Genomic DNA, 13,665 nt, shown 5'->3' on the forward strand with positions numbered 1-13,665 from the left:
CGGAGTTGCGCCTGTTTAAAATTAGAGTCTCTGCAGATTGCTAAAGCGATCCCGTGGTTAATGGATGGCGCAGAAGTTTAGCAGAAGACTCTCCCCATTCTGATCTCTCAGAGGGTTCCCCGGCCCAACTACCGCAAATCCGCTTGCTTTTAAACCCACCAGTGACAAACGCGCATTGTTGAGTCCGATCAGTTGGCCTGTTGTGGGGGGCCATTCGGATTCAAACCGATTTCGTTCCATTTAATTGTCTGACGCAAAATCGGGCGGGCTGCAGCGCGGCGTGGATCTGGAAATGCCCAGTTGTTCGCATTTGGATTTCTCGTAAGATAGCGATATAGATTATATCCACTAGCTGTCCCAGGTTTCTCACCCCGGGGGTTGCTTACCCTCCCTCTCCCCCATCCCGCCCCGCCCTGCACTTTTCTGTGTTTTAGATTGATTTAATCTCTTCTGGAGCTTTTCCAGGGGAATCGTGTTCGGACCTGGTTCTCTGGAATTGCCAACGCCTTCGAGAGCAAATGTTCCTTTCTGATTCTCCCTTGACAGATTGTGCGAGCGGATTTCCATCCCAATCCTAATCACACCTCCGAGAAGCAAAAGAGAAGCAAAAGGAAGCATCCGGAAAGAGCAGAGAAACGGGGAAGGGACAAATGCAAGTCTCTTCCCCTCCCCTCTCCTGCCCTGGATTCCCTCGAACTCGAGTGGGCAAACCGGGTGACTGGGATGAGCTTCAAAAGCCCCGCTGGGTTGAAGCACCTTCCTCCTGCAGACATCTCAGCCTCGATCGGGTTTGGCCGAGGTTGTCCCTCTGAATTCCTGAGCTTGAGACAAAGAGCGGGGGGCACCCAGGAGAGTTTATGATGCACAAGCCATTTAAAAAAGAAAGGAATTTCAACTGTGAAAGACAGCCGAGGAACATGCCTAGAGGCCACAGGAATGGTGGAGGGGTAGATAGGGAGTCTTGAGGTTTTTTTACGATTGACCCCACCAACACATCTCTGTATTAATCGGCTGCATATTTTTAAAATTATTTTTAGTATGCCCAATTATTTTATTTTTAACCCATCTTCTGCCTTTCCTCGTAGGTGAGTTTTTATCAGCATCCACCTCTCTTCTCTTCTCTTCTTTTTAAATGTGCTTACTAAAAAAAGAAAAACATATGACCCCTAAAACGCCCCCCTGAAACTAAACTCAGCGTAATATATTCGGTTACCAGCGAGAATCTGAAAGCAGGCGGTCCTGAAAACGCTTGCTTCGGATTAGTTCCGCAGATCTAATATGTGCGGTATGCCAGAAAGAGGGATACCAGGATCAGCGCTTTGGAAATGCAGCTGGATTTTCTTCCCCCAGGAACAGTGCTTAGAGGCGCACGCTTAAGAATCCGTCCCTCTGTATGCCTCTGCCTAGCGAAACGGCGCAGCATCTTTCAACGTTATCCCTGCGTTAGGACACAACAATGAAGGATGCTCAGCATCTCAAAGGGAAAATGGGAAGCCGCCGAGTTTATGGGTGATAGTTCCTGCTAGCCAATATGCTAATGAGAATTAGATTCTGCCTCGAACGTGATCTGCCCGGAGAAAAAGGCTAATAAATTCCCATTCCGGATGCATTTATGCAGAGATTAGGTGAACTTTGACCTCTGGAGGGTTGTTGCAATTAGACACAACGTGCAGCACCTTCAAATGTTCGGGTTTTGCGTAGTCCCGCGGTCCCTTCCCGCTTGCTTTCATTAAAATACGGGCCGGGAGGAGCGTGCAAACACGTTAAAGAACTCGCATTTGTTCACACGAGCAAGGGCGCGCCCGCGCGCACACACAATTTGAATTGTGCGCGCCCTTCGGGGCGTCTCCGGGGGATTGTTAAGAGGTTGGCTGCATTATTATAACGCAAGTTTTGTGCTTTCTCGATTTGGAAGCCCGCTGCCTTGATCTCAGGTAGGGCTTGCTTCAAGGAACATCTGAATCGCCTCAAATGGCCGCCTCTTTCGAGTGCTTCTTTCCTTGAATAAAGCCGCCAAAACTGTCCTCATCCCATTTAAGTCGAAGCAATGGGATCTACGGCTTGGCTGGAGATGGGGGTGGGGTGGGGGAGGGGTTCCTTTAAATTCTCTGCTTTGTGTAGATACTGCGAAAAAGTTTGATCCAAAAACGCATTTACCGGGAAGCGCATTCTTGCTGAAGTCATCAGGGCTTGCTGCCCAGAAAGCAGATGAAAGGCCCGCGCTTTGCTCTGTATAATTTAAAAGTTGTTGTTGCAAACAATCTCCCTCTTTCACTCGCTTAAAAAAAAAAAAAGTGCACTGATTTTAACAATGGCTAAAGATCATCAAGGCTAGAACAAAGAAGGACTAGAAGGAGACGAGGAGGAAACAAGATTTTAACCCCACAACTGGGGGGGGGGAAATGTTTTTAGTTTTAAGTCAAAGGATCAAGTTTAGCATTAGAATAATAGACAAGAGGCTCCGCTGGGAGGTGAGTGTGTGTGTGTGTGTGTGTGTGTGTGTGTGTGTGTGTGTGTAAATAATTGTTGCCTTTAGCAGAGAGCTGAAATAAACCACTGGGACACATTCTAAAGTGACCCACCGCTGAATTCATTTCTGCTTGAACTTTCGGTGAACCTGAGATTAAACAGGGGTGAGCAGCTAAGCAGTTTGTTGCGAGCTGCCTTTTCAACAACCCTTTTCAGACTGAGTAAATATTGATCGCTTTCAATCTGATTGCCCCAGAGGAAAACACCGAGCATCTCAATGTAGCCTCCAAAAGTAAACTTTAAAGGTGAACATCGAAAATAGATCTCGGGCTTGAAAAAAGACGCTCAATTCCTTGAGACGTTTGGCTGAGTTGAGGGTAATAAATATATACACAGTCATAAGAGGACCAGGATGCAAATAAGCAGACCAAGGATAGCTGCTGTTGGCATCTCTATCTCTATTTTTTTTTATTAATAATAATAATAATAATAGGTGACCCCCCCTCCTCATCCTTTTGCACAATTTGGGGAAAAGGATGAGAAGATTTATCGCAAATTCTTTTGTAAATAAAGCGAACATGAGGCACTAATCGATTCACAGGTGTGATTAATCGATTTGTAGCAGCGATTGACTAATTCAGCCGCAGAGACAGCAGCGTGGGTTTCGGAGAGCCGTGAAACCGTGAAGCTCGGAGCAAGTTACCCCGAAGCATGCGTGCACAAATCTTCATTCACACACAATGTGCTTGGCTTTTATTTCATCCAAAGGAAGTCCCAATAGCCTTTATATCTCCCCTCAAATTAGGCCATGCTTTGGGGTCTCCTTCCAAATACCGTTCATCGATGAGAGAGTCCGCCGACCACCACCCCATTCTAAATCCGCTTAGGATCGAGATGTCAGCCATGTTATTTGGCTGACAAGCCTATTGATCAAATGTCATATATACGTATATATCTATAGATATATGAGGAGAGCGGCCTCAGCTCCCAGTGAAGGGCGGTGTTTCTGCCTCAGCATAAATGAAGCGGCTCGGGAGGAATGCTTTTTCTTGCTGGTCTTTGTCCAAACCAGTGAAGCTGCAATTTCACACACTCTTAGTGGGGAGCAAGCCCATACTCAGCTGGGGGGGGGGGGACAGATTTCAGGGTAAACGTGCCCAGGGTCGAACTGGTTATTTTTTTTAGGAAGCACTGCTGCGGCGGGCGTCAGTCAAGAAGCCTGCGTCACGAAAAGTGAGTTATTTATTCCTGAATAACCTCCACATGAAACGTTTTAGCAGGGAGGAGGAACTTTCTTCCTGGGGGATTTGGCCCTATGTCGGTGTCCCCGAATCGGGGCCCACTAGCGGTCCCCGGCCTAATCTAAAGCGGGTCGCAACTGCAGCCCTACTAGACGGTAAAATAATACGAATAAGGAATGGGTCTCGAAAGGTATGAATAAGGGGAAGATGCAGATCCACACTATAAAGCGCGTTCAAAGCGCGTTTCCCCGCTCCCCACAAGAATCCTGGGAGCTGTGTTGGGAACTGTAGCTCTGTGAAGGTTAAACTACGGTTCCCTAGATCCCTGGGGAAGGGCGCTTAATGTGTATTGAAATGCAGAAGGTTATCTTAGGACAGCCTCTTCCCTTCCCCGCCTGGCACATGCGTCCGCCTTTAAAAGCACCCGCCAAACCCTCCATAATATTATTGCCAGCCTTTTGTTATTGTTCTCCCGGTTCCACCGAACGAGTCAGGAAGGAAGGAAGAGCGCAAGGGATGCGGAAGGGTCAGGCGGCCGCCGCTTGCTTGAGGAGGGCCAGCTCTCTCCGAGAGGTGATCCCGATCAGGCCCTCTCGGCATGCAGAGATAGATGCCCTTTGGGTCACGAAAGCCTCTGGCAGAAGGCCATCTGCTGAGTTTGCAACCTCACCCTAGTCAACAAAATGATTTTATTTTTTTATGTATATAAAACTATAAAGCGGGCGGGCGGGCGGGGGGCCAGCAAAGGAAGGGAGGATAAAATGAAACCTGGGTCTCCTTGCTTTTGAAGTTACAACAAGGCATTCAAGGGAGCCCTTTGGAGACAAGCCCTGCGCAATAGCAGGGGAGAGGGGCGGGAGAGGGGGTCTCTCCTCCTCGCCCTCTTGATATGGCCGATGCGCCTGGAAATCCAGGCTGCTCTGCCTTTGACACTTCAGCCGAGAAGCCGCAGACGACTCGCGCGCTCCGGCTCTCTCAAATCCAGCAGCCTCCGCTGTTGTTTTCACAGCCCGGGCTCAAAGCTTGTAAAAGTCTCCTGCAGATCTTGCAGCCAGGAGGGTGTTTTGTTTTGTTTTGTTTTGTTTCTTTTAAATCCCCAAAGAAAGAAACACAGCTCCTCAGACGGGCTGAAGTGGATGGAGAGCCTCGATGTTCTGGCTGGAGAGCTTGGAAGAAAAAGCGGGGGCGCGTTAGAGGGTTCTGCAGATCTTAAACAAAACAAAAAACCAAAAACAAACTTGTTTGCAAGTCTTTTCAGGAAGTAACTTCAATTCACCTGCCAGAACTTGTTTTCCAAATAGAGGGGGGCGGGAATGGTGTGGGGTTTGCAAGGACACGTTGGGTTGAACATACTTGGGTTCGGAAATTGTCTGCAGACCACGCAGGAATCGGAGTTGGATCAACAAGGATCTCTCCCTCCCTCTTTCTCCCTCTGTGAACTTTTATCGTGCTTTGTGCCTTCAAGATGTCACTGACGATTTAGAAGGCAGGGAGTGACGCTGGGGGTTCCTTGGACAGCTTTATACCCAGGGATAATGAAATGTGACTCTCTTAACTGGTGGCTTGTAATGTGAGGAAAGACCGGCCGAAGACAGCTTCTGCTTTTGAAGAGGACTCTGTTTACACACAGGTCAATATTCAGTTCGGGGTGAAAAGGTCAGCCCTTGACCCAGGAAGTTCCCGCAAGCTCCGCTTCCTTCGCCTTTCTCTTAATTGCAGAAGATAAACATGGATCTTTCTCTTTCTATTGATTAATAGACCTACTTTGTATAATCTCGGGGTACTGTACGTAATGTGCAGTCAAAGGGCGCGAATAATTCGATGTAGGCATATCTGAGGAGGATATCTGAGCAGCCGATCAAAAGCCACTCCAGGGGAACTGGAAAGGGTGCAGAAAGCTTAATCTCAACCCCAGACTCCGCTTTCCAAAAGATACCGAAGGAAAGTAAAAACCTGAGATATGAATATATTTATTACAGAGATTTGTAGGACCCGTAAAATTCTGCTCTGGATTCATTTCTCTTTTTTTTCTTTTTAAACACAGAATCTCAGAACCTTGGATGATTGTACAGAAAAAAAATCAGAAAGTACTCCATCACAAATGACAACTGATAGAACTCAGTGTTATTTTCACTGAGTACATCCAAGCGGTTGTGCATCATGCAAGTTCCATCCACGAATCACATAAAATATACATTCGTTTGGCCATTCATCACATTCAGGAATTGGGTTGAAAAGACTTCAAGTCTAAGGAACGTTTTCTGGGGGTGGGGGGAATCTCCCCTCTCCCTTTTTAATGATAATATTGGGGGTTGGGAATGATCCAGCACAGAGTTCGGGAAGGGGGGGATTTAAAGCGGGGGTAGACACTAATAAGCAAGGTTTATTTTTTAAAAACCTAGTGCAATTTCCACTTTCTTTTCTAGCTCGTTCAAAGAAATAGTAGCAACCTATGATTTTTGAGGTATCTGATTGAGTTGAACAACTTTTCGTTCGTGACATCCTCACTTTTCGCTATAAAATCGAATCCAGTGTTGAGAATGTAACCACCCTGTTTAAGCTCATCATCTTATCTAAACATTTCTAGAAAATCCGTAAAAAGATAAATCTCTGGGACAAAGTATTTACAACCAACAAAACTCATACACACGAGAAGACAAGAGACATTAAATTAAAGTGGTGAAAGTTCTCGAAGTCTTGTAAACGCTTTCAATAGTGCATCTATTCGTGAATTTGGGTCTGACAGGTCTTTGGTTGGAGGAGAAAACTGTAGCAATGTCTTTGGCAACTCGATTCTGATCTAACAAATTCTCTTGATTGTTCCCACAATACAGTCTTTAGAGAGATGAAAACAGATCAACTCTGAGGAGCTGAGGCAGGCTTAGTGAGTGATACTGAATAAGCTACTCAGAGTGAGGTCCTAAACTCCTGGGCCACAACCCAGCCAACGTGAGCCAGCTCCCATTGAAATCAACTGAGTTTAAAATAGTCACAAAGTCCCATCCCGCTCCTTTTCATGGGATTTAGGGATGATTTAACAGCGCAGTCCTGTGGCCTGCCTACTCAGGCGTGTTGGCTTCCAGAGAGCTTGCTTGCAGGCCTTATAGGATCTCAGCCTCAAAGTTGCTAAATTTGTGAGAGAGGTCCATTCAAATCAATGAGACTTGTCTCCAGATCAAAGGGTTCAGGGTGAGAGTTTGGGTTGCTCTCTCCGCCAATTGCGTGAGAGTCGGAAAATAAACAAGGGGATAAGTTCGAAACACAATAAATTTACTCTTAGATTGTGCCTTAGAGGGAGAATGAGGAGCAGCGCGTCTTTCAATTCGAGGTAGTCAGAGTGTCTGAGGTAGAGGAGGCTGGCGAAGGGGTACAGGGGGATGGGCTGGACTTTTCCGAGGACTCCTCCGCTTTCTCTTCGCTTCCTGTTGGGGTGGCCGGAGAAATGGGGAGCAAGCCCTCTTTCTCTCGCTTCTTCTGCTTCATCCTGCGGTTCTGGAACCAGATCTTGACCTGAGTCTCGTTCAGCTGCAGCGAGGCGGCGATCTCCACCCTGCGGGCCCGGGTTAAGTATTTGTTGAAGTGGAATTCCTTCTCCAGCTCCGTCAGCTGTTTGGTGGTGAAGTTGGTCCGGACCGTGTTGGGCTGACCAACATAACCGTACTCGCCAGCTTTCCCTAGAGGGATGGGGGGGGGGGAGAGAGAGAGAGAGAGAGAGAGAGAGAGAGAGAGAGAGAGAGAGAGAGAGAGAGAGAGAGAAGAGAGAAAGAAAGAAACAAAGAAAGAAAGAAAGAAAGAAAGAAAGAAAGAAAGAAAGAAAGAAAGAAAGAAAGAAAGAACAACAACCCACATCAGAAGCGTTAACTCGATGCAATGATTTATAGGTGACATGAATCAATAGGCAGGCGCGCGCAGGTACAAACCATGGAGAATGAGCTCTTAAAGTGAAAGGAACTTTGTGGGCCAATCGGAAACCTGCTTATTCCTAAGTAAAGACCTAGCGAGTGCACATGGGCTAACTTCTTAGTGTCCGCTTGTCCAGTGTAACAGCAACTGAACTCACCTAGATCAGGGGAGATCTGACGACCGGCTGCTTTGTGATCCACAGCGGGGACACAAACACATCAAACTGCGTTATAACACGAACCCCAAATCACAACACGACCTTTCCCCCATGTCTGGAAAACCGGTACGCTTCAGGATCCCAACCATACCTGTTCCCATCGTACCTGGGACCATCAAGTTGATCTGCATCTACCTTAAATGCAGATCTTCTGCGTCCACCTTACAAAAATAATAATGAAAAGAAGAAAACTTCGGGCCCGAACTTTCCAAAGTCCAGTGTGATCGCTCAGGCAGGTGACTCACCTGTTTTGGGAGGGTTCCTCTTCACTTTCATCCAGTCGAAAGTCTGGGCGGGAGGAGAAGTCTCCGACGAAGGGGAAGCGCAGCCTTCCTGGTGGTTCGAATGAAGTGGAGACAGGGGGTGGCTGTAATTGGTTAGGGTTAGACTCTGTTGCTCTTCCCCGTAAGAGGGGTGGATGTACTGAGCAGAGCCCACGGGGCCCCCAGCGTAAACCTGGGGCTGCTGAACCACGGAGGACGAGACGTTTCCAGAGTAGAGCGCAGGAGCGCACTGGGGGAAGCCCCCATTAATCTCCGCCTCTTGAGCGAGTGGGTAGTGGCTGTAGCCCCCCGCGCCGAAGTTCTGCACGCCGTAGGTGGGCCCACAGCTCGGGTGGGCGTAGGACATCCCCAGGTTGGGGTGGTGCTGGTAGGTAGCAGTCTGGTGGTGGGGATGGGGGCTGATCTGGACCCCCCTGCCCACGAGGAAGCGGTCGTCCCCGTTGCAGTTGTTGGCACTGACAGCGCAGGACTGGAACGTGGTGGTGGTAATCCCATGGTCGGGGTGATGGTGGTGGTGGTGGCGGTGGTGGTAAGCCCGGGGTGAGCAAGTGGCGGACTCGCCGTTGAGGATGGGCGGATAATCGAGGAAGGAATTCATCCTCGCCGTGTCCATCTATCACCGGTTGACCGGCTCTTCGGAGTCCTGGGTGACCGTGCCAACTTTCTCACTTCCTCCATGGGGGCCAGAAGAAAAATGATATGAATGTACAGTGAGACGGCGGCCACGTGAGGGCGGCAGCCAATGGCTGCTCCTCCTGCCAAAGTTGCCTTGCTCCTTCCTGGTGATGGATCACCCTGGCTGTGGCATTTAAATTCCGAGCGCTCCTCCATCAAGGTGACGCGCAGCCACCACCACCTCCCTCTCTCCCTCCCTCTCTCCCTCTTTCCTTCTCTCTCTCCACACCCCCCATCTCCTCCCCCGTCCCCAGTCAGCGCGTTGGGGTTTGAGAGCCGGGCCGGAGAGGCAGTGCGCGCCCAGGCGCTCAGCCTGAAGCAGCAGCAGCGGCAGCAGCAAGCACGGAGCCGCCGCCGGAGGGGGCTGCTCTTGCATGGATTTACGAAGGGACAGCCTGGGCTTGGCAGGTAAGCAAAGGGACCCGCGCAGGGCGTCCCCAGTTGGGTAGCTGCTCCTGCTGCTGCTGCTGCTTTCTCCAGGGGTGTAGTCGAGAGAGCACAGCTAGGCTGAACCTTTTCGGCTACAGTTAGATCGCTTGGATCATTATGGTCTGCCTTGGGCAGCCTCCAGCAGTCTGGGGTTGCTGTGTGAGAGAGAGAGGTGGGGAGAGAAAGAGAGAGAGAGAGAGAGAGAGAGAGATCAAGGGGGCTGGGGGAGGTTTGGGGGCATGGAGAGAGGTAGGAGGCCGGCGGCTGAGCTCTGCCAGTTGCCGAAGCGTCCTCAGACAGACCCCGGCGTGCGCGCGCGAACCGGCAAGAGTTAAAATGCGCTTGGTCCAGCCTCTCTCTCGCGGTTATTTGCATGGAAATGAGGCTCTCTGCAAGGCAACGCCATTGTTGCTGCTGCTGCGGGCAGCGTGGTTGGCTTTAACGCACGGGAATGGCGCCGTTGGCTCCTGGAGACGGGGAGTCAGGGGGGGGGGCAGTTGGAGCCGGCAGCCTGGGCTGAAACGGAGGCGGTAGTGTGCCTGCCTGGCGACTGGGTACTGGGTTGCTCTTTTTTTCGGACGATCCGACGCTGCTGGGCGCGGTTAGAGGAAGGAAGCGCTTACAAAGGTTGCCAGGGAAGCTTTCTCAGGTTCTCTCCGGCAGCTGAGCCGCCAGAGCGCCTGTGCAAACTGTCAGGCCTCTCCTCTCTCTCACCTCCCATCCACTTTTGCTCCCCCACCGCGCTTCTCACATATAACCTTTGCCTCCCTCCCCCCACCCGCAAGGAGTGTCCACGGGTTGAAACCATGAGGTCTAGAAAGATGCGAGTCTTTAAAACAGCAGCCCTCTGGATGGCATGGCCAACGGTTAGGGGGAGGAGACTGTCTGGAGGAAGGGGCGAGGGGGTCGACAGCGCTCCTCCAGGCGCTTGATCACTAGGCTGCCGCCCTCCTTCCGAGGAGGGAGAGAGGGCTCCGAGGGAAACAAATGGCCGGGCGTTGGGAGAGGCCTCTCTCGATTCCCTCCCGAGGACCGCAAGTGCTTTCTTCTTGGAGATGTAAATCCCTGGTTCCGCTCAAGTCCGTGGGGCCAGGAGAGACGCCTGGCTTTCAGTGGGGCTAGACCTGCCCAAAGGAAAGGCAGGGTCAGCTTAAACCTGGAGGAAAACCGCTGGGTTGGATGTGGGGAGGTGGTGCGTCCCACGGGGGCTTCATCTGCACAAAAAGGAGAGGTGAGCAGGGAGGACTCAACAGCACAGAATTCAGCATAAAATCGTAGAATGGTAGAGTTGGAAGGGACCCCAAGGGTCATCTAGTCCAACCCCCTGCAATGCAGGAAGGAAAACAGGCCTGACTAGAAAGATGGCAGACTTTGCCTGCCGGAGTCCGGAAATAACTATGTGCACTTCTTGCAAATGTCGAAATCAGCCCAATAATTTAGTATTAGTGTGTTAATGGCTGCTGCTTCTATGTTATTTACACACACACACACACACACACACACACACACACACAATGTATGATTCCGTACCACCCTAGTCCCTCTGAAACTATAACACTATTTTCATTCCTAAAATGCTGCTGATCTGGATTAGGCTGTTCTCCGGCTTCCCCTTTCTTCCTTCTCCCTCTCTCAAAAACGAGGCCCACTCAAAATATTGATAAGCGTGCATTGTTTACTAAGACAAACATGCCCCAAATCTGGCTGTGAGACTTTGAAAGTCTCATGCGTACTTCCTGGCTTTCCTTTGGTAGAGCTAAACTCGCTCTGAGTGGCACTTTAAAAACATTTCCTTTTGGCCCTGTAGTCACACCTCGGATTTCTCTCTCTCTCTCTCTCTGCGTGTGTGTGTGTGTGTGTTTAAGAGTAATATTTATATATTCTTCAATTTACTGGAAGGAAGGAAGGAAGGACAGATACAGGGTTCCCTTTACGCATAGCCCGATTGATTTCCATTCTACTCATTGCACGCACAGTCACGTATTGCCCAGGCACGACGGTCTGGGAGTAGATCGCATCGAAATGAGCGGCCAACTCGTGGCCCGAGGAGTGGATTCACAAGGAGGCGTTTTGTAAAACAAAAGAACGTGCATGTAGGGATTTAATATTTCCCTAACAGCTTTAGATGTGAAACTATGTTGGTGCATGCCGGCTTTGAAAACAGGGTATAAATCCTGATCTAAAGGAAGCCTTGTTCCCTATGAAAAGTTGGTGATTTTATTTGGGCCCCTAGCCTCTCCCTCTCTTTCTCCTTCCTGGCCGCCTTTCTCTGAGCAGAAACCTCCCTCCCGTGCCTGCTGCTACGTTGCTCCCTTCCACACTTTCTCCCCCATTTCTCCGCCATTGTTCAGAAGAACTCTTTCCCCTTTTGTTATATTGTCTCTGTGGCCCAACGCTTTTGCATTCTGAAGCCAACACAATTCCTCTGTTTTGCCAGAATGCAGAAGGAGACACATGGAGGGCGGGGTGGTGGCGGCGGCCGGGGAGATCGGGGGAGGGGGGGACGCCTTTCCCAGTGTGGCGAAGCAACCACATTTCCCATTCCATGTCTGCCTTCTGGAAAACGCAAGCAGGCCCACAGAAAAGCCCCCTAAGCTCGACGAAGGCCTTTCCAAAGCAGGCCCTGCCCCCCCACCCGTTTCCCCCCACCCCACCCCACCGTCCCCCTACATCCGCCTTTGTTGAATCGGTTCCTCTGGTGGTTCTGAACGTCACCAAACCCATCTCTGGCCTTCGTCCCTGCGGCCAGGGCGCATTCTGTTTTTGCGTTCGAAAAATAATCTTTCGAATTTCTCTCTTGTTCGTTTTGAAAGAGGATATCTGCAGGGCTTGGCCTACTTCTGATATGCGGGGGTGGGGAAGAGAATCTGCTGTGGGGGGAGTCGATTTGTATGGAAGGCTTCTTTTGTCTTTGAACCGGAGGCTCCCCCCCACACACACACACAACAAACCTGAGCGCTGCCTTCTCTGTATAAAAGGAAAACGTTCCGAAATGCACGCCCGAAATGGAATTTTCTGTGTCACAAACCAGGCAAACCCTTAGCAAAAAGGGGGGGCGGGGAGAGAAAAAGAGCGGGGGAGCGCCCGGGATTCCCTGCCGCACCTGAAGCTTAGCCAAGCTGTTGTTTTAACAGAGCAATAAAAATGAATTATGACTAACCGCCTCCTAGTTTAATGGTTTCAGACGGGGATCCCCAGCCCGAGCAAATACGTAAGAGGATTTTTATTTGTGCATGTGTTCCTGCAATTGATCTCTTTGATGACATTCTCATTCACAGAAAGCGCTTGATTTATGACTTTAGGAAGAATTGCATCCAGTCTTTCCACGCAGCTCAGCGCCACCCCACTTAGAGGGGGTTTGCAAAACAGGGAAGCCAACGGCGACCACAACAAACGCGCGCAGAGGAGAGCAACCCGGAAACCCGCGCCTGCAAAGATCTGGGGAAGTTCTTAAGGAGCGGGCTATAAATATCTACATTGGCATATCTACATACACACGAAGATGTATGCTAACACCTACTGATAGGCAGTGGGGCAAAAAAGAAGAAGAAAAGAGGCACACTGGATTTTGCTAACAATCCGAATTGAAATCGGATTAGAGAATATACACAGCTATCCCCGCCTGGTAGCACTTTTAAACGGACCTCATGACTCTACACTTGTTAGTCCAGTTCCGGTAGGACTCGATGCCCTCCAACAGCTTTTGTTCCGTAGACCTAGCGAAAGCCACAGGATTTGAAAGCGATTTTTCATATGCATTGCATACATCCTAACCGCGTGTGCTTGTGTTTTAATTCTCTCCTCTGATTTCCTCTCTTTTAGGTTTCTTTTCTCGGGGCCTTCGGACAGCTGGGAAATCCATCAAATGCCTTCCTTTCTCAGCTCTGGTTCCCCACACCACCATCCCTCCCCCCTTTCCAAGGCACGGGTCGCAAAAGAAATAGTTAAAAAGAGCGTTCAATAGTAGAAACCAGTATACACTTCTGTCGATTTCTGGCCATTTATGCAGCAAGGCTTGCTGTCGTGCTTTTTGTTTCCCCTTGCAATAATATGATATATTCTGCCTATAATACAATATCAGTTAAAACGTAGAAGAGAATTTTTATATAATGTTACGATATATTAAACCTATACTATAATAAAACGTTTGCGATAGCACAGAAACATTTTAACGTGTGCTTCTAATGTCTTATGTGCATTCAAGGGAGGGGGGGATATATTTTTATGTAAGTTTTGGAGTTATTTTAGGTTTCTTTTTTTTCTTCTCCCCCCTATTTGAATATTGAGAACTTTGGAAATCCATCATTTACCGCTGGCTTCCCCCCTAATAAATATATTTCTAACGAAAAAGGACGAAGGTTGTGACCAAATTGTGTTGTTTCTTTTAATTTTATTTCAGGACTAGGGGAGGGGCGGAGATTAACTTCCTTGTATGAAGCAGAGAGAA

The 13,665-nt window shown here is 49.4% G+C and overlaps 1 protein-coding gene and 1 long non-coding RNA gene across 3 annotated transcripts; one reads left to right on the forward strand and one right to left on the reverse strand.

Moving 5' to 3' along the window:
* Positions 1-4,528: 4,528 nt before the first annotated feature.
* Positions 4,529-8,877, reverse strand: HOXA1 (homeobox A1). 2 transcript variants are annotated; one of them, XM_077937043.1, is made up of 2 exons: positions 8,076-8,877; positions 4,529-4,876 (listed from the first exon to the last, which is right to left on the reverse strand). In XM_077937043.1, the coding sequence occupies exons 1-2, from the start codon at positions 8,725-8,727 to the stop codon at positions 4,686-4,688; spliced, it is 843 nt and encodes a 280-aa protein (XP_077793169.1). In that variant the 5' UTR covers positions 8,728-8,877; the 3' UTR covers positions 4,529-4,685. The 2 variants fall into 2 exon arrangements, with proteins under 2 accessions (XP_077793169.1, XP_028606367.2); XM_028750534.2 differs by lacking the exon at positions 4,529-4,876 and adding an exon at positions 5,665-7,384 and having other exon boundaries at positions 8,076-8,876.
* Positions 8,878-8,960: 83 nt separating this feature from the next.
* On the forward strand, positions 8,961-13,571 carry LOC144329325 (uncharacterized). The gene is made up of 2 exons (XR_013394825.1): positions 8,961-9,197; positions 12,497-13,571. It is a non-coding gene; the product is annotated as an uncharacterized LOC144329325 (long non-coding RNA).
* Positions 13,572-13,665: the final 94 nt, after the last annotated feature.

This window comes from Podarcis muralis, chromosome 12 (assembly GCF_964188315.1).
Source record: "Podarcis muralis chromosome 12, rPodMur119.hap1.1, whole genome shotgun sequence".
In the NCBI taxonomy this organism is placed as follows: Eukaryota; Metazoa; Chordata; class Lepidosauria; order Squamata; family Lacertidae; genus Podarcis; species Podarcis muralis.

Bases quoted from the DNA above. Each gene is read 5' to 3' on its own strand.
- HOXA1 (XM_028750534.2), bottom strand. From the start codon at position 8,727: ATGGACACGGCGAGGATGAATTCCTTCCTCGATTATCCGCCCATCCTC. The intron at 7,385-8,075 runs GTGAGTCACCTG...CCATCCCTCTAG, and splicing joins GAGGAACCCTCCCAAAACAG to GGAAAGCTGGCGAGTACGGT.